At 36.3% G+C, this 21,867-nt stretch overlaps 1 protein-coding gene across 1 annotated transcript in view; it reads left to right on the top strand.

The window, feature by feature from the left end:
* LOC138700882 (uncharacterized) overlaps nucleotides 1–21,867 on the top strand; it is a 116,764-nt gene that overhangs the window by 44,401 nt on the left and 50,496 nt on the right. The window contains exons 2-3 of the mRNA XM_069827278.1: nucleotides 9,993–10,329; nucleotides 18,101–18,670. Coding sequence (XP_069683379.1) covers nucleotides 10,005–10,329; nucleotides 18,101–18,670 — 895 coding nt within the window. The 5' untranslated portion in view covers nucleotides 9,993–10,004. The remainder of the gene's footprint in view (nucleotides 1–9,992; nucleotides 10,330–18,100; nucleotides 18,671–21,867) is intronic.

Below are 21,867 nucleotides of genomic sequence, written 5' to 3'. Positions count from 1 at the left end.
CTAAAGATCACTTGCACAGTACACCGTGACGCGCTACTGTGTACAGGGTGTTAAAAAAAAGTATCCAATATTTTAGGAGGTGCTAGTATGCATCAAAACAAGAAAATAATGTCTAATAAACATGGGTCCTACAACATATACTTTCTGAGATCTGAAAACTTGTTCATAGGTGGTGCTTAATGTGACGTCCACTCATGGTAATGGATTCCTCTGCCCTTCGGCGTAAAAAATCACGCACGCTTTGAAATTTGTTTTAATATGTTAATAAGAAAGTCCTGATAACGATCCCCAGTTAATCTCTGTGGTAGCACGTATGGCCCTATTAATCTATCACCAAGAACGTCTGTCCATAAGTTTATTGAGAATCGGTGCTGATGCCTTGCTTCTTCAACTGCGTGGGGATTTTCATCAACCTGCACATGCTGATTACCAAAATTTACAACACCATCTCTGCTGAACCCCGCTCATATCCGCAATCTGGTAGTCTGCTGTATTGTAGGGCAGAAAATGCATTGCCATGAGTGGATGTTACATTGGGCACCTCCTATGAATAAATGTTCAGATCTCGGAAACTATGTGTCGTAGGACCCACGTTTATTAGACTTCATTTTCTTGTTTTGATGCATACTATCACTTTCTAAAATATTGGATACTTTTTTAACACCCTGTATATGTTTCAGTATATTTTTCCCTCTCATCATAAAGTGATCTGCCAGTTTAACCAGGTCGTCATTGATTTAAATAATAGATCACATGATATGTTGAAAGAACGTGAAGTGAAGTAAATACTGAAAATTAATACATTCCTGGCGAATTTTTTTAATTGCTAAACTTCCAGAACGACTCCAGAATGTACTCAGCTCCTTATCAAATTGAATAATGGCGGTCATTTCCGGGGAATAGGTGTAGATGCTTATAGGACGGAACGTGGGACATCCCTAAGTATTTCAGTCCAAAGGGGCCTTTTGTACACACGTGATAGATTGAATTGTGTGCCGACTGTGCTGTCCGGCTAAGCCGGCCCCACCGCCCCCACGTCAATCATTCCTTTCCAGCCTTCAAATCCGTATACCATACCTCTGATCTGGACTGTCGTACCTCATAGAGAGCCATCTACTCATTTTTGACAAATCGCAAAAAAAAAAAAAAAAAAAAACGCCTACCGTGACGAACGACCGATTCGGCGTTACACAAACACAGGAGGTACTCTATTGTTCGAGACAGAGATTATAATAAAAAAAAAGAATTACAGATATCGAGGGAAAAACAGGAAAGTCCCAAGAAAAACTCTCACAGCCTTGACTTTGTCCACCACAAATACAACTCTGCCAAGGTCAAGATTCGAACTGGGAATCGCGGCCGTCGTAAATCAGCGCTCTGCCAAATGAGTTACCGAATCTGTTTCCCGGGAGTAAAAAGATGGTTGGAGCTTATTCTAGTGCCGTGGCCATGATAGCATAGAGAGCTAACTCCATGGCCCTCATGCGCCTTCATCGAGTCTAAAGGGGACACATCTACAGTATCTTTCTACCTACCATTTCACTGTAACTAAAAACTGCCAGATTCGTAGAACTTGATTCTTGTCCTTGTTTTGTTTGCATTCATTTGATCAATCACAATTTGAAGTCCGGATAGTTCAGTATTTTTACACTTAGCATGCATATTGTACAGTATAAAATTGGTTTCAGCACTCGTGTGAATAATATTATGAACCAACATTATACGTTAACAAATAAATATCGAGAACCGTAGTCATGTGGCGAGCGCTGCTAAGGTGACATAAGACACATTCAAAGCAAATACCTAACGATTCTATAGACTTCAGATCCGGGGAAACGCACAACTCGAATATCAACAATGCCGTTATCTGGCATGGATGAAATTGGTAGCCAGATGGTATTAAAGCGTGATTCGCTATAGGATTACCTGACATTTGCCTTACAATAATTGTGGAAAACCTCGGAAAAACCTAACCAGACGATCAGCCAAGAGAGACTCCAGCCTATGCCCGAGAGCTGTCCGGATCAGGAAAATAAATTCGCTTGGACAATGACTAAAAAGAAACTAATCTACTGAAGGATGCACCGTAAGAAATGGTGAACGGGAGAAAAACTCGGAGCAGAAGAAGATATCAGATGATAGATAACTTTAAGATGTATGGATTTTATGAGGAGACTAAGAGGAAGGCAGAAAAGGGGAAAAATTGGAGAATGCTGGGTTCGTAGTGGAAGAAAAGTATGAATGAATGAAACTATTTTATTTTCACTTTTCCGATCTGACATTATGAGAGCACATGGAGAGACTTCCACGACATGGGATTAGCACGATGTCGAGCCTCCATCTAAGAAAACACAGGAAAACAGAAAACATACATCAGCTATCCTGGATTTTATCCTGCGACCAGAATTCTAAGAGATAGTCCTGTATTTAAGAAAAATGCCTCTCTCACTTGTAATTCAGTTACGGAACACATATTTTTAAATTTACATATTTAGAGAAACGACAACAAAAGTAAACATTTAATATTTACGAAATAGTTGCAAAATTTCATGGAATTACCCAAGAATACCTTGAAAAATGATTTGATTTTTCTTATTAAAATCTATACCTAAATCAATAATATGGGATCTAGCTCATAAATAAATGTCACTTAGTTTACTGTAAGTAGTTTAGTACTAACATTGAAATTTGAGTCTCAAATCCACCTATATAGATGAGCTCTGTGATAAAATGGATTTTAATAGTAATTGGATTGTAATTTTCAAAAATATAGGCAATAAAAAGCGAAGTTTTGCTAAATTACGCGTATGTCCTGCGTAAGCAAACCAGCTTCAAATACATCTGAAAAAAACTGTTTTATCATACAGCTTCCATGTAGTAAAAATATGCCAACATAGGAAACAAATTTCCACTATTTTTTAATTAATCTGAAGATACTGTTTTCAATCAATTTTCTACTATTTTTATAAGATTTTGCAAGAATTTAAATATTTTGTTGAAAATGTGTCTGGAAGTAACAAAATAATGCAATGTTAAATTTTAATTTACAAATGAATGTATAGAATTAAAATTAATATATTAAAATGTAATAAAATAATATCAGTTTACTTACTTACTTATTTAGGCCTACTTACTTACTTACTTACAAAGGTTTTTAAGGAAACCGCAGGTTCATTGCCGCCCTCACTTAAGCCCGCCATTGGTCCCTATCCTGTGCAAGAATAATCCAGTCTCTATCATCATATCCCACCTCCCTCAAATCCATTTTAATATTATCCTCCTATCTACTTCTCGGCCTCCTCACAGATCTTTTTCCCTCCGGCCTCCCAACTAACACTCTATATCCATTTCGGATTCGCCCATACGTGCTACATGCCCTACCCATTTCAAACGTCTGAATTTAATGATTCTAATTATGTCAGGTGAAGAAAACAATGCGTACAGTTCTGTGTTGTGCAACTTTCTCCATTCTCTAACTTCTTAGCCCGAAATATTTTCCTAAGAACCTTATTCTCAAACACCCTTAATCTCTGTTCCTCTCTCAAAGTGAGAGTCCAAGTTTCACAACCATACAGAACAACCGGTAATATAACTGTTTTATAAATTATTCCAACTTTAAGATTTTTGACAGCAGACTAGATGACAAAAGCTTCTCAACCGAATAATAACACGCATTTCCCATATTTATTCTGCGTTTAATTTCCTTCCGAGTGTCATTTATATTTGTTACTGTTGCTCCAAGATATTTGAATTTTTCAACCTCTTCGAAGGATAAATCTCCAATTTTTATGTTTCCATTTCGTACAATATTCTGGTCACGACACATAATCATATACTTTGTCTTTTCGGGATTTAATTCCAGTTTATTTTTCATTAAATCATTTAGCTTATCTACAGATCGAGAGACATTGATAATACGTTTCTTTCGCTATTTTGGTCTGAGATATCTAGCAACCTTACACATGACTATGGTTCTACTAAACATTATAACTGTAATCCATGATTTTGAGGTCTATATAAAGTTTGAATAATTTGTGTGTCATTAAGAAAAATTCTGACTATATTCTTGGTCACTTAGCGATGTATACAGTACTCAATATATTTGTACAGTACACAGTTTATTTGGATATTAATTACTAGGCCTACAGAGGAAAATATTGTGTATGAATTGAACATGTTTAATAATATGGAAGGCTATGCAACATGAGCGTACGAAGTGTGTCAGCAGGTACATGACAATTTGAAACGAAACAATCGTGGCTCTTATTTTGAATAGCTAGCCTCTGCGTAATAACAGTAATTGTGATGTATATTAAATTTACGGTTCATGCCCTGCGTACGGCGACACACCGCACACTATAGCCATTAAGGAAGTTGAATTGTTCCAACGGTTGCAGGATACCGCAACAGTTTTCCGCAGGTGAAGTGTCTGCAAGATAATTTATCTTCAGTCACATCTCTAGGTTGTGAACCTAATAATCTTTATATCTTTCTCTTAACCTCCTTTCCGTTGTAATACCTTGTGAAATATGTTGATGAATACTCGACAACTTAACCCATACTTCACATGCTTTAGGCCTGGATGCGGAGTGAAGTCTACTTAAATATTTTAACGAAATATCCTTACAATAAAGTTAAACTTAATAAAATGCAATCTGACCATTTGTTTAGATAACCATTTATGCAAAATGATAAAAAGAATGTATTCTTGAATAGCGTAGTATTCATATAAAATTGTATTAAATTAATTTAGAAATTAAGGGGATGTATCGGTTTGTAATAATTGTAAAGTTCAGAGTGTGTGTATGTGTGTGTGCTGTGTGTGTAGGAGAGAGAGAGAGAGAGGGAGAGAGAGAGAGAGTTAAGAATATGTTATGGAATCATCTGAATACCTGAAATCATCGTTGATTCATTCACTTGTCCACTCAATTGTACATATGTTTGCACGTACATACATACATACATACATACATACATACATACATACATACATACATACATACATACATACATACATACAACCATCACCACTTGATAGAACAAATTAGAAAACAGATAAGAAAGCCGGAAACATTAAACTGGACTATTCACTTCGCATGGGTCAAGGCACACGTTGGACTTGCGGGGAACGAGCTGGCCGACCACTTGGCAAAGCAGGCAGAAAGCAACAACGAGTTACCAGTGAGCTTCGACAGGATACCAGTCAGCGACATCATGCGGGAACTTCAAGAAGAAAGTGTGGTTAAGTGGGAAAGTGAGTGGCAAAACACGATAAATGGTGCAGTGACAAAATCGTTTTTCCCCAGTGTAAAAGAGAGGTTACGCGTTAATATTCCACTTAATGGAAAGGTCACAACTTTTCTAACTGGACATGGAAAAACCGGTGCTTACTTATATAGATTCAAGCTGAGGGACAACCCGTCGTGTGCGTGTGGAGCAGAGGAACAGACCGTCGACCACCTCCTTTTCGAGTGCCCAAAATTGGACAAAGAAAGACTAGCGTTCCAGCGGGAAATGTTAAGGAAAACTGGCAAGTGGACTTTCACAAAGCTTAAAATAATGCAAGAACATGTGCATACATTCATAAATTATGTCAATGTTATAAATTTAGACGAGTAAACTTAGGATAATTTAATCTAGGATAGATAAGAGTAGGCAATAGATATAATGAAAGACTCAAGTTTTCACAGCAGAATAACAGACCTACATACGCCTAGAGAGTGACAGAAACGAGACATAATGTGTTATATTGCAAACATACAGGTAGCAAGGCATGTAGTATTACCTTTATTGTAATGGGACATGCCGTTCAACTAATATTAAAAAAAATACATACATACATACATACATACATACATACATACATACATACATACATACATACATACATACATACATACATACATACATACATACATACATACATACATACATACATACATACATACATACATACATACATACATACATACATACATACATACATACATACATACATACATACATACATACGGTATATCTACCCCTGTAGGAATCTATCTTATACAATTGGACTTCGGATCCGACAAATTTATGACTTCAAAAGGCTATTTATTATCTACCTTCTGTAACAGACAATAGGTTCTCTGCAATAGCTGCATAGTGAGAAGAATTCTTGATCTAGAGCAGCCATGGGCATGGCACTATGGGCACCGCAGGATTTTCGCTAAGGATCCCTACTTATCGCTCATTTACTTCAGTAGCCTACGATCGCAACTCATTGCATGACAGTATGTTTCAAAACATTGCAACGACGGACGTCAGTCCCAACGGAGCACGTAAAGAAAACGAATGGTCACTTTTTCAAAGATGCATGAAGAAGTGCATATTTTGTTGTTTGTTGTTTAGTCAACTGTCCGAAGACACCAATAAAGGATCACTTATGAGGCAACTAAGCAAGGAGATAATGGGGTAGGGTGGCCAGTTCCTTCACCCTCCATTGCATACATCGCTGTCTAGTAACATATTACACTAATCAGAACAGAATAAGTATATAGCATACTTTATATGACTTTTAAATACGAAAAAATGCTCTGTGTGTAGTCAAGAACAGTGGAATGTCAAACTATACAACGCAAAGGGGCAAAATACATCTCGAATTGTATTCAATAAAAGGTGTATATTCACATAATTAGCTGCTAACATCTACATATCTACAAGCGTAATAACTTCAAATTAACTGTTTAATTCTCTCTGCTTTATCACATGTGAAGCACGAAATTCTGAACATAATTAATTTGAGCAAGTTGATGACTATGTTCGGTTTCACGTATATTTGTGGGAAGTTTTTTTACGCTCATGAATTTCACTAAATCGTCAGAACACTCTCGGATCACCAACACTAATTTAATTTCAACTCTACGACTGAGTTTTTCAGTTTTGCAGCTTTTTATTCTTCTTGTTTCAAAAACATTGATAGCCAAAAGCAGTAATGAGTATGACATAGTGTCGTGTGAGATAATAGGGTAAAGTTGCCTAATACCATGATACCCCTAATTCCGTGACACTTTTTTTTTCACTGACTATCACGGGATTGGGTATCTTGCTTGAAAGTTCACCCATGTCTCAAAAGTAGCTGAAAGATGTCTGGCGCTATGATCGAACGGCAAAGCTTTGACTGACATTCAGTTTGAAATAAGCATCATGGGATTAGGGATATCACGGCATTAGGCAACTTTACCCTATTAGTTTTCTGAGTATTTCTGTGTTTTTATTTTGTGAAAATATGTCTTCATTGGGAGTAGAAATTGGCATAAATTCTATTTCAAAATGCACCAACACTAACTTTGAAACAAATTTTAATATTAATTCGACTTAATCAAAACTAGAAAATAATATATATGAAAATTACGTTTTATTTAGCGACTCTCGCAACTTCCGAAGTTATATCAGCGTCGCCGGTCTGCCGGAATGTTGTCCCGCAGTTCTTTTACATGCCAGTAAATCTACTGACTTGAGTCTGTCACATTTAAGCGCACTTAAATGTCATCGACCTAGGCCGGGATAGAGAGGATTCAATCCGACATCGGAACTGGAATCTGGCGTGGCTTAGTGGATAAAGCGTCAGCACGTAGAACTGAAAACCCGGGTTCGAGTCCCGGTGCCGGAGAGAATTTTTCTCCGCTCCACCCATCCTTCATCATATGATAATGCAGAATTCCTGCACGGAAATATCATATGTACCCACATCACAATAATACCGGTATTTACATAGTGTTGAAAAGAGGGTCTAATATTTTAAGAGGTAGTAGCACTCATCAAAAAATTAAAAAAAAAAACTGTAATAAACATGTGTCCTGAAAATAATATATTCCGAGATATTAGAATTTAACTTGTTAATAGCAGATGCTCTATGTGACTTCAATTCATCATAACACATCCTTCTGTTCGACGTCTTAGAGTACCACGTAACTTTTCAGACACTCCTGGTTGGTTTCTGATGTGCTGGCAGGCGTTAAAGACAAGCTCCTCTAACGTTTGAATGTCTTCAATGAATGTTGCATACGCTAAGACCTTAAGTTTTCCCATAACCAAAAGTCTAAGGATTAAGATCTGGGGAACGAGTAGCTCATGGTACAGGACCTCTCCGGCCAATCCATCGAAGATTAAATACCCGTGTTAGATGTCGTTTGACTCTGTTATGGAAATGGGCTGGTGTTCCATCATGCATAAACCACATTTATTTTATTGTCTTTGACGATATGGAACTTTCTCTAGCGAAACGGGCAATTGGTTTGCTAAGAAATGCCGATACTGAGAATCAGCTTATCTACAGGGTAAAATGTGTGTCCCTGTTAACCTGTCACCAACACACTAATTTTAAAGTACGTTTTTTTGTCAAAACTATTAATTTTAGTACCATGTTTATCGGATTTTTTCCTTGTTATGCGAACTACCATCCTTGCAAATATTAAATTCTTTTTAACACTCTGTGTATATTTTTCCTTGTTTAGGTCCGTTTATGTATTTTATGAAATGTAGGTTTATTATTTTCTATCAATGATATAGCTCATTTATAGACAGTGGATGCGGGATGACTTATCGTTGAATGTAGGTGCACATTTATTATATGTCACATTTTTTTTCATTCAGGTCATTGGCTCAACGGGTTTTAAACGTAAACAGACGACATCAACATGCTACTGTATCTCCGTACAGTCAGGTACTGTAGTAGTGTAGCACATACCTTGCAAGTTCAGTCCTCGTCATCATTGATGCAATTACCAGCGTTGCAGTAAACGACGACATATTCTCGTAAGTTGTCGAAGCTGAATCGTCTTCGCCTATCGCTTAAACAGTTTTTGTATCGAGAGAATTTCTGAAGAAAAACTCTAAAATGGGGATCACTCAATTTCTTTAGAGGAATATTTGCACTGAGCATCATGCTGCACGTGTCATTTAGACCCGCACAACTAAATGATGATGATGATGATGATGATGGTTCCTCAGATTTCATTTCAACGCATTCCCTGTGCGATGTACTGTTGCAATGTTTCTCTATAGCCTGAGTTGTTCTGGTTTTTATTTCAATTTTACATGCATTACACACGATATTGTCTTCGTTGATACATAAAATGTCACTCTCATACTTCTTAATTGCATTTCGTATCTCTAATCGAATTTAACGTTTTAACTTCGACATTATGAATAGATCAGCACTACACTATTCAACTCGTGCTAAATATTGAGCAGGATAACACAACTGCACACATTGCGTTGCAATGTGGACCGGGGTTCCTTCGTTATGTACGCTGCTGTAGTCGTCAGGTACACAGAAGACGGACGGCGCGGCACGTGCTATATACTCCGTTACGAAACAACTTCACTTTTCCTTAAGTCACCCCGCATCCACTGTCTACTCATTTATATTGCCAACAGACGACATGCTTAAAATTACACCATTGCAACTCCTATTACACAGTCAGGAGGGGTTCCTTACTTCTCGCTGCAGCCTCAACCCTTCCTTCCCTTATTAAGTGGTACTCATCGTGTCCATTACTTACCTAAACCATCAGTCTGTCACGCAGGGTGTACGGATGAGTCCCTGCCTGACATTTTTATTGAAAGATCCATAATCACATATGTGGCGTGCAAGGTCGCAGTTGGAATTTTTCCTGAGATTCCCCAGTTCAATCCGATCTCCACTCCCCGGCTGGCGACTCGCGGAAGAAACTTGTCTAGGGACGATCGAAATCTGGAGACCTAGCGAACCTCAGCATAGTCAGCTGGTATGGGTTAAGGATGAGACTAGCTGGGTATCAACGTAAAAGATTTGAAATAAATGGACAATTCTAGGGTTCGGCCTCCACCTTCAGGATGATGATGATGATGATGATGATGATGATGATGATGATGATTAGGATAATAGTATGCCTAATAATCAGTGTTAAAACGAAAGTAGCCTATTATACAAAGCATAGCAGCACATCATGGAATCTGTCTTCTATTTTCAGGTACACGCAGAGATGAAGTTGGCACTTGTGGTGGCATTGAGTTGCTTGATACTCGGACTGTCCGCCTCCCCGATCGTGAATGTGGACTCGGAAAGCCAGCCGGTCGCGGAGGTGCCCAAAAGCGACGTCCAGGAGTCCGCACGACAATCGCCCGCCGATTCGGGCACGGCCCCCGTCGCTGCGACGGACGATTCTGACGACGACGATGATGACGACGACGACGTGGACCTTGACATTGCTGATGATGACGATGACGACGATGACGATGACTCCGAAGATGATGATGACGATGACGACGAAGATTATTTCGAAAGATTCTTTGATGACATTCTAGGAGGTAAGTTAAACTAAATCACATCGATTCTGATCTTCACGCTATACTCCAATAAATTCTTCTCATTCATATCTGTGTATATATTTAGTATTATTTACAGCTTATTCTCTGTAACTATAATAATAATAATAATAATAATAATAATAATAATAATAATAATAATAAAGAACAGCCGGCTGCTAGCCTGACGTCCACATGCCTTCACCAAAGGTGAACGATCATCCAACCAGAACGGAGATATCGTTTGGTTAGCATGATGATCCTCCCAGCTGTTATAGCTGGATTTCGTAACCGAATTTCGCTACCTGTCGTAGCTTCCCAAATTCGTCACGCTACTGTGTGGCACCGGTCCCATATACTGGTCGAAGTTTCATAAGAAAATTTTTCTCCATGAGACCCGAATCGGCACGCATTCCATAACGCGAGCCCTAAGCATGATACCTTAGACCACTATGCTACGGCTTAGGACGTCTTGAAATTATTGGCTCTATTGTGTACAGACATTACGGATACTAATACTTGCTAGTTATTTTTTCACGATAGGCTATACATATGCCTTCACTTGCATTTGTCTCGTTAAGTTTAATATGCAGTAAAGTTTAGACACTAGATTTATGTTCAGCGTAAAAAAAAATTATGATAATCGCACAGACAACGTGAGATAAACATTGAGACTTTCAGAATTAATTTCTCCCACCTCTCAAATATGGATACCACTTAAAGTCTATTTAATTATTTGAATTTGTACTGAGCAAGTTTTAATACTGAATACAACACTGGTTTTTCTATGAAACTCTTAACGATCATTGATCAGTGAACAACGTTCCAAGCTTCTAAGAATAAACCTGATTTCTTCTTTGGATTGAGATGTAGGTCTAGTGACCAGGAAACTGCCTGAGCCATCTTCGAGGTTTTTCTTTGCTCCAGTTTCATCCGTTAGAAGTTATTTTATAACACCCTTCTCTCCAAAAGGGAAAAGTACCGGTAACCAGAAGGTGTTCTGTAGCTGCAATGAAATGGTATTCATTCGCTACCTGCCGGGACAAAACAATGTTCGTTGTTGGTTAAGTGATTGTGATTTTAAGGATGGCATTTGCACAACAGTGCTCGGTCTTAGGAAATTATTCCAGGATTTGCTTAGAAAACCACGAAAATATTACTTATAGCATGGGCGTCCAAAAGGATCGTCTGCGCCGAATCACTTGCAGCAAGTAGATTGCATAAGCTCATGACCTCGGGTGGGAGGGTTGAAGATGTAAGTAGCGACAGGTGAGTTAACTAGAACAGTGGCGGATTTATTGTACGCTAGACATCATTGGGGAAGTTCGTGTACTTTAACTTGATTCAGAATTACAATTTGTTAATTAATACAAATAAAAATACAAATAAATACATAAACTATAGACGTTGGAACAGTATGATAACGTATAATAATGAATGAAATGCATTCTACTGAAATTAATCTTCTTCAGTTTCACATATTTGTTTCATCAATATTGCATTGAAATCCGGAGTTATATCACACACTGCCAACCGTAATTGGTCGTCCGTCATGCGGGTCCTACATTTTGACTTTGCGCTGTTTCGAATTTTGTTTATATTACGTATCACCACATCCATGACGTGCTGAAAATTCAAAGTTTTCTCACAAAGGGCTTCTTGATGAAAAATGCAATGTACTGTGTAGAAATCTGATACACCTCTTTCGTTAAGAAACACTTTTAGTCTGCCAATTAAAACCCCTTTTCTCGGCAACAATGGAACGGGCTTCATCAGTTGCCATGGAAACTAGCTTTGAATACTGTAAATAATTATGTTTATGTACGCAAAACCAAACGCCATTGAATATTTCTTCTCCAGTGGTGTTACTTTTTAAAGGAATCAGGTCTAATAAAAATTTCTCAACATTAATCTGTTTGTCAACACCGCGTATTAATACAGATAACTGAGCTGTATCTATCAAATCATTGCTTTCATCACAAGCGAGAGAAAAATGTAAAAAGTTATGAATTGTAGCATCAATCTGTCTAGATATGTCATTAAATATTTCAATTCTTCGTGCAACAGTTTGTCGAGAAAGGTGTAAATTGCGAAAGTGTTGCAATTCTTTGGGGCACAAAATTTCTGCAACTTTAACTATGCATGTTTCTACAAACTCGCTTTCCTGAAATGATTTGAGAGATTTGGCTATCTCCCATGACACAGTTTAACTAACAAGCATTCTTTTTCTGTCATGTCAGATGCAGGAACATCAATATGCAGAGCATGCTTATTTAACAGGTTGCTCAGTTCTTTTGCCCGATCTACTCCTGGAATAATGAGGGAATATGCATAATAATAATAATAATAATAATAATAATAATAATAATAATAATAATAATAATAATAATAATACTGGTAATATAATATCCAATAACGCTAATAGGCTATAATAATATTTATAATAATCAATAATACATTGTAACTCAGCATATTGAGAATGCCATGCAACATGCCGGAAATTGTCTTGGAACATATAAGACATTTTATATTATCACCATCTTCAAAGCAAAGAAACTCTAGTTCCCACTCTACATTAAATTTGGAGGTCGAAAGCTTGGACAGAGGCATTCATAAACCATCTTATACGTCCGGTACGCCCGCCACTGCCTTGTTTACTGTATCAAGCACACGCTATGGCAGGCAGGGTGCCTTACGGGGGAGGAGGGCAAATGGATGGGTTACATTGCAGGTTGCATAGTGACTACACAGTGATTCGCGAATCACCTTTTGGACATCTCTGACTTATAGGATCCATCATCAAAGTTGCATTTGTTCAAAACCTGGAGGATAGCCTATTCTATTAGATCTGTTATATCTGATTAGATTAAACAAAAAAGAAAAATCCTTGTAGAATAAGCTAATCTTGGAAAGTTGGACAATACGACTCTGATGGTGGAACCTGCAAATAGTTTGGAAATGCCGGAGACAGTAAATGTCAAGATATGATTCTTAGTGCCTCAAATGATTCTTCACTACTCAGTCTCTGTCAAAGCCTTAAATCTCATACGTTTTATGTTTTGTAAATTGACGTGTAATGCATTACTAGCTATCCCCCTAAGGGGTTAGGTACAGCTTACAGCAGTAAAATTTTGTAAATATTCAACATTTTTTCCTCCATTACTGTATCTTGTACATTAATGAAAATTAGTATGTCCTTCTGCTATATGATAAAAGTATTTTTACGATTAAAAAAATACATTTTTTTTAATTCAGTTCGCTATGCAGTGATGAAGCGTTTCCCATAAAACTAAAAAACTATCCAATATTCTGTGAGGAAATTTTTTGTGTGTATTAATGCGTGTCATATCTACAATATGATGCAAGATCACTTCTTTACATATTTAATGATAAAACACACATGTTAAGTCAATAAAACAGTGTTCATTGATTTGATGAAATACATTAAAGGAGATATGTTACAGTTCTATGAACACTAATAAGTACAATAAGTTTATTGAAGATGTTAGACATGTTTCGGATATGTTTCTCCATCTTCAGTGACTTCAGCCAAGCAAGAACACGGTTCGAACAACTGAACCACATCGTCATTGTAATCAGTCACTGAAGATGGAGAAGCATCTCCGAAACATGTCTGACTAACATCTTCAATAAACTTATTGTATTTATTAGTGTTCATACAACTGTAACATATCTCCTTTAATGTATTTAATCACTTCTCTACCTTTAACAGATTGTCTGATAAAAAATAAATTCTTTTAAAAATGTTCAAATATCAGTACTTTCTTCTAACACAAAATAAAAAAATCATTTATTGAGGAATGTAGTTGAAAAAGCAACATGAGTTTCAGCAATAAAATAAAAGAGAGAGAGAACATGAAAAAGTTAACAAGTTTATGAGTTATGAGGGAAACGCTTCATCACTGCACATACTGCCACCATTTTGAACTTTGAAAAAAAAATATATATAAATAATTTTTTTAAATCGTAAAAATACTTTTTTCATATAGCAGAAGGACAATGTTTTACACATACCAATTTTCATTATTGTACAAGATACAATAGTGGAGGAAAAAATGTTGAATATTTCCAAAAATTTTACTGCTGTAAGCTGTACCTAATCTCTTAAGAAGATCGTTCATTAAATGTCGAGTTTGTGAACCATGAGAAAGAATGAACACCTACATAAGCAGAGTTTAGCTGGAAGTATGAGAAGTGGGATACAACGTACAGTGCGCTACAATAAGTGGTATTGTGATTGTAAAAATTAAAAGCCTCTTAATTCCTTGAGAACAGTGGGTAAATACTGTAATAAGAGAACAGTGCACGATCATAATTTCGCATCGAATTAGACCATGTCTGGTCTGTGAATGGTCTCTTTCTTACGAAAAATTGTTCCATAACAGATATGCCTGCTTCATAACTTTAGAAGTGTTTCCATTAAATTCAGGTTTATATGTCACCAGTTAAAGAAGTGCCACATCGTCTTCAACCAATTACACGAACTAAGGAAATTCCCACAATATCGCAGAGAGGCTGGCTCTTGAGCATGCAACTCATTGATTAAAAACCAGCTAGGTCTTGTTAAAGAAAAGTGCTTATTTTTACTGGACGCAATAAATGAATTAATTGTCGGAAAATTGAGTAAACTGAACCGTTAGAAGTACGAATATAAATTATTTCATGTGAAATACGATAACATCTTCGTTAACACTTGGTCTTTAAAAAAACCCACAACAAAACTGTTGCAATATATAAATAATTACAGCCTCAAGAGTGGTCCAAGTGTCATTATTCTGACGACTGAACGTCTAGCCTAAATTAAACTGTGTTTCTCTTCAGTATACACCAAGACAGCGTGTCAATGCCTTGAAGCTCATTCTAACATCAGTAAAACGCGCGCGTGTAGTATTGGTGCAATAGGTATCAAATTACTGAAGAGCAGAAGAATCTCAAAATAATTTATTTTGTCTTCTTTGTTTTCTCTTTTGCCTTCTTCTTTCCTCCCTTATCTTCTCCCTTCTCATTTTTTACTTTTTCCCTACTTTCTTTTCTTTTAATTTTCATTCTCCTTTCTCTCCTTTCTTTATACTTTCTTTTCCTTCTTTTCTTTTCTTTCCCTGCATCTTCCCATTCTTCTTTTAGCATTCCTCTTCTCTTATTTACACTCTTCTCAATTCTTTTCTCTTCCATATTCCCCTTATTCTCCTACTTTCTCTCCTCATCTTCAATTTCTTTCTCTTTTCTTTCTTCTCCTTTCCCTAATTGCACTTATTTTCCTTTACTTTTCTTCATTTCCTTTCTTTCCTTCATTTTTCCATTCTTCTGCCTCTCTTTTCTCTTCATTCTGTGCTCCTTTTCCTTTCCTTTCTTCATCTCCTCCTTCCGTTTACTTTTCTTCTCCTCCTTTCCATAATTGTACTTCTTCTTTACCTTATCTTAGTTCTGTTTCTCCTTCTTCATCTTGTGCTGCACGTCTTCACTTTTCTTCTTCATCTCTTCAGTCTTTCCCTTTTTCTCTACATCCTTTCTCTTTTCTTTATATTTTTTCTCCTATACCTTCTTTTCATTTCTTTTCTCTCTTCTTCATTCTTTCCCTTATCCTCTTCCTTTCTCTACTCCTTATACTACTGCACTTTCCCTTAATTTCCATTCTTCTCTCCCTCCTTTCCATTTTGTACTTCTTCTTTCACTTCTCTTTATTTCTCTTCATTTTCCCTTCTTCTTTCCCTTCTCCCCTATTTGCTCTTCTCTTTGCACTTCTTATTAAACTTCTCTTCATTTCTCCCCTATTCTCTTCATTTATTCCTTTCGCCCCTCCTTTCTCAACTCTTTGTGCTTCTTCTTTAACTTCTCTTTATTTCTCTTCTTTTACTCTTCATTTTTTTCTTCTTTTTTCATTATTCTCCTCTCCCTCATTTCTCTTATCCTTGTACTACTTTTTTAACTCGTATTCATTTCTCATTCTCTTCCCTTAAGGTATTCCCTTTTTCCCCCTCCTCTCTCATGCACTATACTTCTTTTTTAGCTCCTCTTCATTTCCTTTCCCCTTCTCTTCAAATTATTCCCTTCCGTCCCTCGTTTACCTTCTCTTTCTATGTACTTCTTATCCTTTGCCTTCTCTTTGGTTTTCTTCTTTTTCTCTTAATTCTTTTCCTTCATCTATTCATTCTTTCCGTTCTCTTCCTTCCTATTCCTTTTGTACTTCTACTTTACATTCTATTCACTTCCCTTAATCTATTCACTCTTTCGCTTCTTACCTCCCTACTTCCTCTTCTCATTATGCTTTTTCTCTTCCATTTTCACTTCATTTCCATTCTTCTTGTAATTCTTCTCCTTCACCTTCACTTCATTATTCTTTTCTTTCTCCTTTCTATTTTCATTGTACTTCTTCTCCTGTAGCTTCTCTTCATTTCCATTCTTAATCATTTCACTCTTTACTTCATCTCTCCCTACTTTCTTTCCTCCTTGTACTTCTTCACTTTATTTCGATTTTTCTCATTGTCCTGCATCTTCTCTCTTCTCCTTCACTTCCTTCATTTGCCTATTTTATTTTTCTTCTTCTCCTCTTTTCTCTTCTCTTTGATATTTACTTCTTGACTTCCTCTTCATTTCCCTTCCTTTTTCTTCATTTCTTCCGTTCTGTTCCTCCTCCATTTTCTTCTATTTGATATCTCTTCTTTATTTTCTCTTTATTTCTCTCCTTCTCTTCATTCTTTCCCTCCCTCTTCTCCTTGAGCTTCTCTTCTTTACTTTCTCTTTATTTCCCTCCTTCTCTTCATTCTTTCTCTTCTTCTCCTCCTTTCTCTTCTCCTTGACTTTTTCTTTAATTTTTTCATTTCCCTTCTTCCTTCCTTCCTTCTTTCATTCTTTCCCTTCTTCTCCTTCATCATCTCTTCATTTCCCTTCCCTTCTTCGTATAATTGTTCTTCTTTACCTTCCCTTTATTATTTCCCTTCTTCTCCTTTACTTTTTCTTCATTTCTCTTTTTTCTATTCATTGTTTTCCTCCTTTTTCCTCTCCTTTCTCTTCTCCCTGTACTTCTCCTTCATCTTCCCCTTATTTATCTTTTTTTCTTTTCATTCCTTATCTTCTTTTCTTCTCTTTGCACTTCTTCTTAACCTTTCCTCCATTTCCCTTCTCCTTTTCCTTTCCCTCTATCCTCGCTTCCTAACATCTTTTTTCTTTTTTCATTCTCCTTTTCTATTCCTTTTCCGCTTCTGATTTCCTCCTTCTCTTCTTTTTTTCCTGCTACTGTTTTTTTTTTCTTTTACGTCTATCTCTTCTTTTTCTTCTTCACATTTTGCTGTCCCTTCCTGTTCACCTTACCTTCGGTCGTCTTCTTGTACTCCTGTTATTCCTCTGCAAACATTATAATTATAATTATGACTCCAATTGCAGCTCCATAAACTTGACCTGTCCAGCTGTATTGCTCTCTCGATTCACTTTTCTTTTGGCTTCTCATGCCTTGTCGCAATACACTTATGAACGCATTACAAGATTCATCCAATTTTTGTGTTGTTTTGTTTGTCACCTGAGTTCTGAGAAAGTAGTATACTACATTATACTTCATACATGATTATGATATAAGATGTAAATATGTGCCCTAACTGTAATCTGCAGAATTTTTCAGCATTTTTCCTCATTTCAGAGACTTTTTTTGAAGTGTAGAAATTATATCTAACTTCAAAAATAAAACAGAAAATGTCTCAGGACTCAGGAGGTTAAGAGTCGAGCACAGATTGTTGATTGGTGTGTTTGTTTATTGTTGCAGATGACGATGACGACGACGATGACGATAGCCCCGCCCCGGCGCCTGCGGCTACGCCCGTGGTGGCGCCCGTCGCGCAGGCAACCCAGCAGCAGGGCGTGGGAGCTGCTCAGGGCACCAAGCCGGTCGGAAGTCTTGCGTCCTCAGACTATCCCTCCGACTACACAGCCCCTGGTGAGAGTCTGTCTGGAGTAGCCGACTCCTCCGGAACTAACACCGACTCTGCAGGCGCCCCGATCTACGACGACTTTGTCCCAGAAGAGCAGGCGGCGGGCTCCATCTCGCAGAACGACGACAACTATGCTGGCGAATCCGCGAACCCGGCATCGGTAGACTCGACTGCTGACGTTACTGACGTTCTGAAGCCGGACGCGGTGCAGCCGGTCAACAGCGGCGGCTCCTCCGACGACGATGACGATGAAGACGACGACGACGAAGAACTCGATGTTAGTCTAGACGAAGACGATGACGAGGATGATGATGACGAAGACGACGATGACGAGGATGATGACGATGATGATGACGAAATCGAGGATGTTGTCGCTGATGATGTCATTGAAGCTAAGAGATCACGTGAGTCTTCCGAACATAGCAATCTTGTAAGATAATTATTTTTCCAATTTCATTTTTCACGCCACTCGAATTATTTATTTAAATTATGTCTACGAACATTCCAGTATAGGAAAGCAAATCTTATATGATATGGAATGTGTGTGAAGTACGAAAAGTGAAGACAAATGTTGCAGAAATAACAATGATGTGCAATATTTGGTGTGCGAATTATTAAAAGAACACTGATTTATGCATATCATGCGAACTATAACAAGAAGCGCAAAGACTCGAGTAAACCCTAGTTGTACCAATTTCTCTCGTGATGAGATTTGGAAGCTTTAACTTTGTTATGGAAAATTCAATGTGAAGTCGATCGGGACCATTTGTGTTATTTAAATACTGAGAACTGGCTTGATTACGTCGAGTATAGATAGTGTATTATATATTTATAAATATTTATGTAGTTTTCTTGTATAAGTCTATTTTATTACACATTAGTGCTTTCCTAACAGAAAATATGTTGCATATACAAGAGACAGAAGAATTCCGGTAAATGTCACGTTGTAAATTATTACTCAGTTGTTGTGACAATCAGACTCAGGGATCAAGTCAATTGTGTATGTTTATACAAGATAATTGTGAACCAAAAATATACCTGTTTCTTTTTAATATATAAATTATTTTTTCTACAAACCGCATTTTTATTTCTTTTATTTTTAATCTCCGCCATGCTAATCAATGTACTTAACACGTTAATGGATATTCTTAAACATTTCTCGTAAACAGCGTGACATCTACTTGCTCAACTTCTCAGTCCCAACTGTTTCAAATAACGTGTCATATCCAGACCGCTTTCTTTAACAAGTGTATAATGCTTGGTAACACCTGTCTTGTGTAACAGCTTAGCAATAACCTTGGTTAATTTAACCATACACTAACTCAATTCAATCTGCAAAGATATTTTGAAAACATTAACGTTCATTACATAATTATTTTTAAATAATATGTTATTTTATACGAAATCTACTTTAAAAATTTATTTTGAAGTAGGAATACGCAGAGAAGAATAAGAATGACGTGATCTCCAAAAATAGAATTTCGTCTATTTTTTTTAAGTTCATGTCGAAAATGTGCTAACAAAGTAATTAGTTAAAAGTCTGTTTCAAAAAATATTTTTAAAATATACTCAACAAATTAGGAAGGAACAGTTCTTCTAACCGCTTACTTATCCAGTTCAAAGTCAGAGAAACGTAATGACAAAGTCAAAAACAGCAATATGAGAGTGACTTTCTTTCACATTTTACTAAAGAAATTACAAAAAAATTGTATATCGTCTAAAATAAATTAATAAAATTATTTAGAATGCTTATTTCATTAAAATTCATTTATGAGAAAAAAGTTTTGTGCATAGCATTAAAAAACACTTGATATTCAACTAAACATGTTAGTCCTACTAACGCAATGCTTTGCTTTCTAACCAAGAATACAATTTCCTATACAACACTTTAAGAGATAAAAGTAAACTCTTCTATAACTATCACTATCAATTAAACTTTCTATTTCATAGTATAAAATCTCACAACCCGCAATGCTTCCAATTAATATATACTGTACATATTATTTAACTTCAGGGTACAGTATTCTAATGCTCCAAAAGTCTCCAGTTTTTAATATAAACCTTACAACTTCTTTTTCAATATTATTGTGCAAATTGAAGACTTTGGAATATAACAAATCGTCCAAATAATGTTTAGATTGTCTTTATATTCTGAATGCGATACTTTGCGAGGAAAATAATTTTCACTTCATTCGTTTGGACCTCAGGCTTGCAAGAAGGCCGGAACTAGAATTTATCAAAACAAAGATGTATTTCCTAAATTTGAAGTGTAAGTAAATTGTGATGTCGTAAGAACTTTCGTAATCAAAAGATTGAACTAATCACAAAAGTAAATACACAGTTGTAAAGTTTCTTAAAAAGGGAAATGTCAACATATATATTTCCAATCAGATGACAAAGTTTTGAAATTAATGAATTGGATTGCAATAAGAAAGTTTCATTTTTAACAAGAATTCTTCAGTCGTTGTACCAATACTTAAATATTTATATTTGTATTACACTTTTAATTCGCCACTTCCGTTTTCCTGTGATGGCATAAATTTGAATTGACAATAATATACTTCCTAGGAAAGTTTCTCTGTTGTGCAGTTGGAGTATATTTTTTCAGTACACATAGCGAAAGTTTCTTTTTAAAGAGACATTATTGTAGACGTGTGCTGTTACTACTATAATAAACGATTTGGTTACTTCCAGTTTCATAAACGGAATTAATAATATTCATGATTTTATTTAAGGACTTACATTCAAATTTCTTTCTTTCCAAAAATTGAACTTGCAACGAATTTTATAGAATTAAACAATAGCATAATAACCAAAATTAGTAGGTATTATACGTCGCCTTGGTTATTATAATAGATTACAGAACTAAAAATGTAAGTGGTGTTAAAGTTTTTTGTAGTCAAATTGTTAATTAGAGTTTACATGAATGTTTGAAACATTTCGCATTACTAAATTACTTTAATTACTTTTACGAGTTTGCGAAGTTATCTTACTGAAAGTTTCAAGTGTTTAATTCTAACATACAGCGTAAAGCTTAGCCTACATGTATGTTAATTCACGGCAGCAGTGTCTTGCCTCAGGTTCAGACTTCAAGTTGACATCGTTTGAACATGACATCCTCATCGAGTTTCACCTTTTCTTAAAATTGAGGAAAGTAGGGTACAAATTTAGAATGATTATCGTAATATTTCTTATCCTTCGAATACTACATTTAATATTTACAAAAAGCATTTGAAATTGATTTTTACAAATGAAAATTTCATTAAACATAGCCCTACCGTGTGATGACGAATGAAATTTCATAGCTTCTCTCATAATGCCAATGTAAATCAATAATAATTAAATTGACGTGTGAAGCATGTATTCAAATTATATGCAATTTCAATATTTGTAAATCTCTGATTTGTGTTATTTTGAGACAATTTACAAAATTAATTTGATATTTGTCACTCATATGCTTCACTACAGCGTCGAGACTCGACCTATAAATTACACCGAAGTAAAACGATTTCTCAGTATACAGTTAGGAACGAGTTTTCTTCAACTGAACTGCTAACCCAATTCAAGTGCTGTGGAATGAATCCAAAACCGGTAGACTCAC

Source organism: Periplaneta americana, chromosome 1, assembly GCF_040183065.1.
Source record: "Periplaneta americana isolate PAMFEO1 chromosome 1, P.americana_PAMFEO1_priV1, whole genome shotgun sequence".
Classification (NCBI taxonomy): Eukaryota; Metazoa; Arthropoda; class Insecta; order Blattodea; family Blattidae; genus Periplaneta; species Periplaneta americana.
Note: the sequence above shows the minus strand (reverse complement) of the source record. Positions and strands in the feature narration are given on the sequence as shown.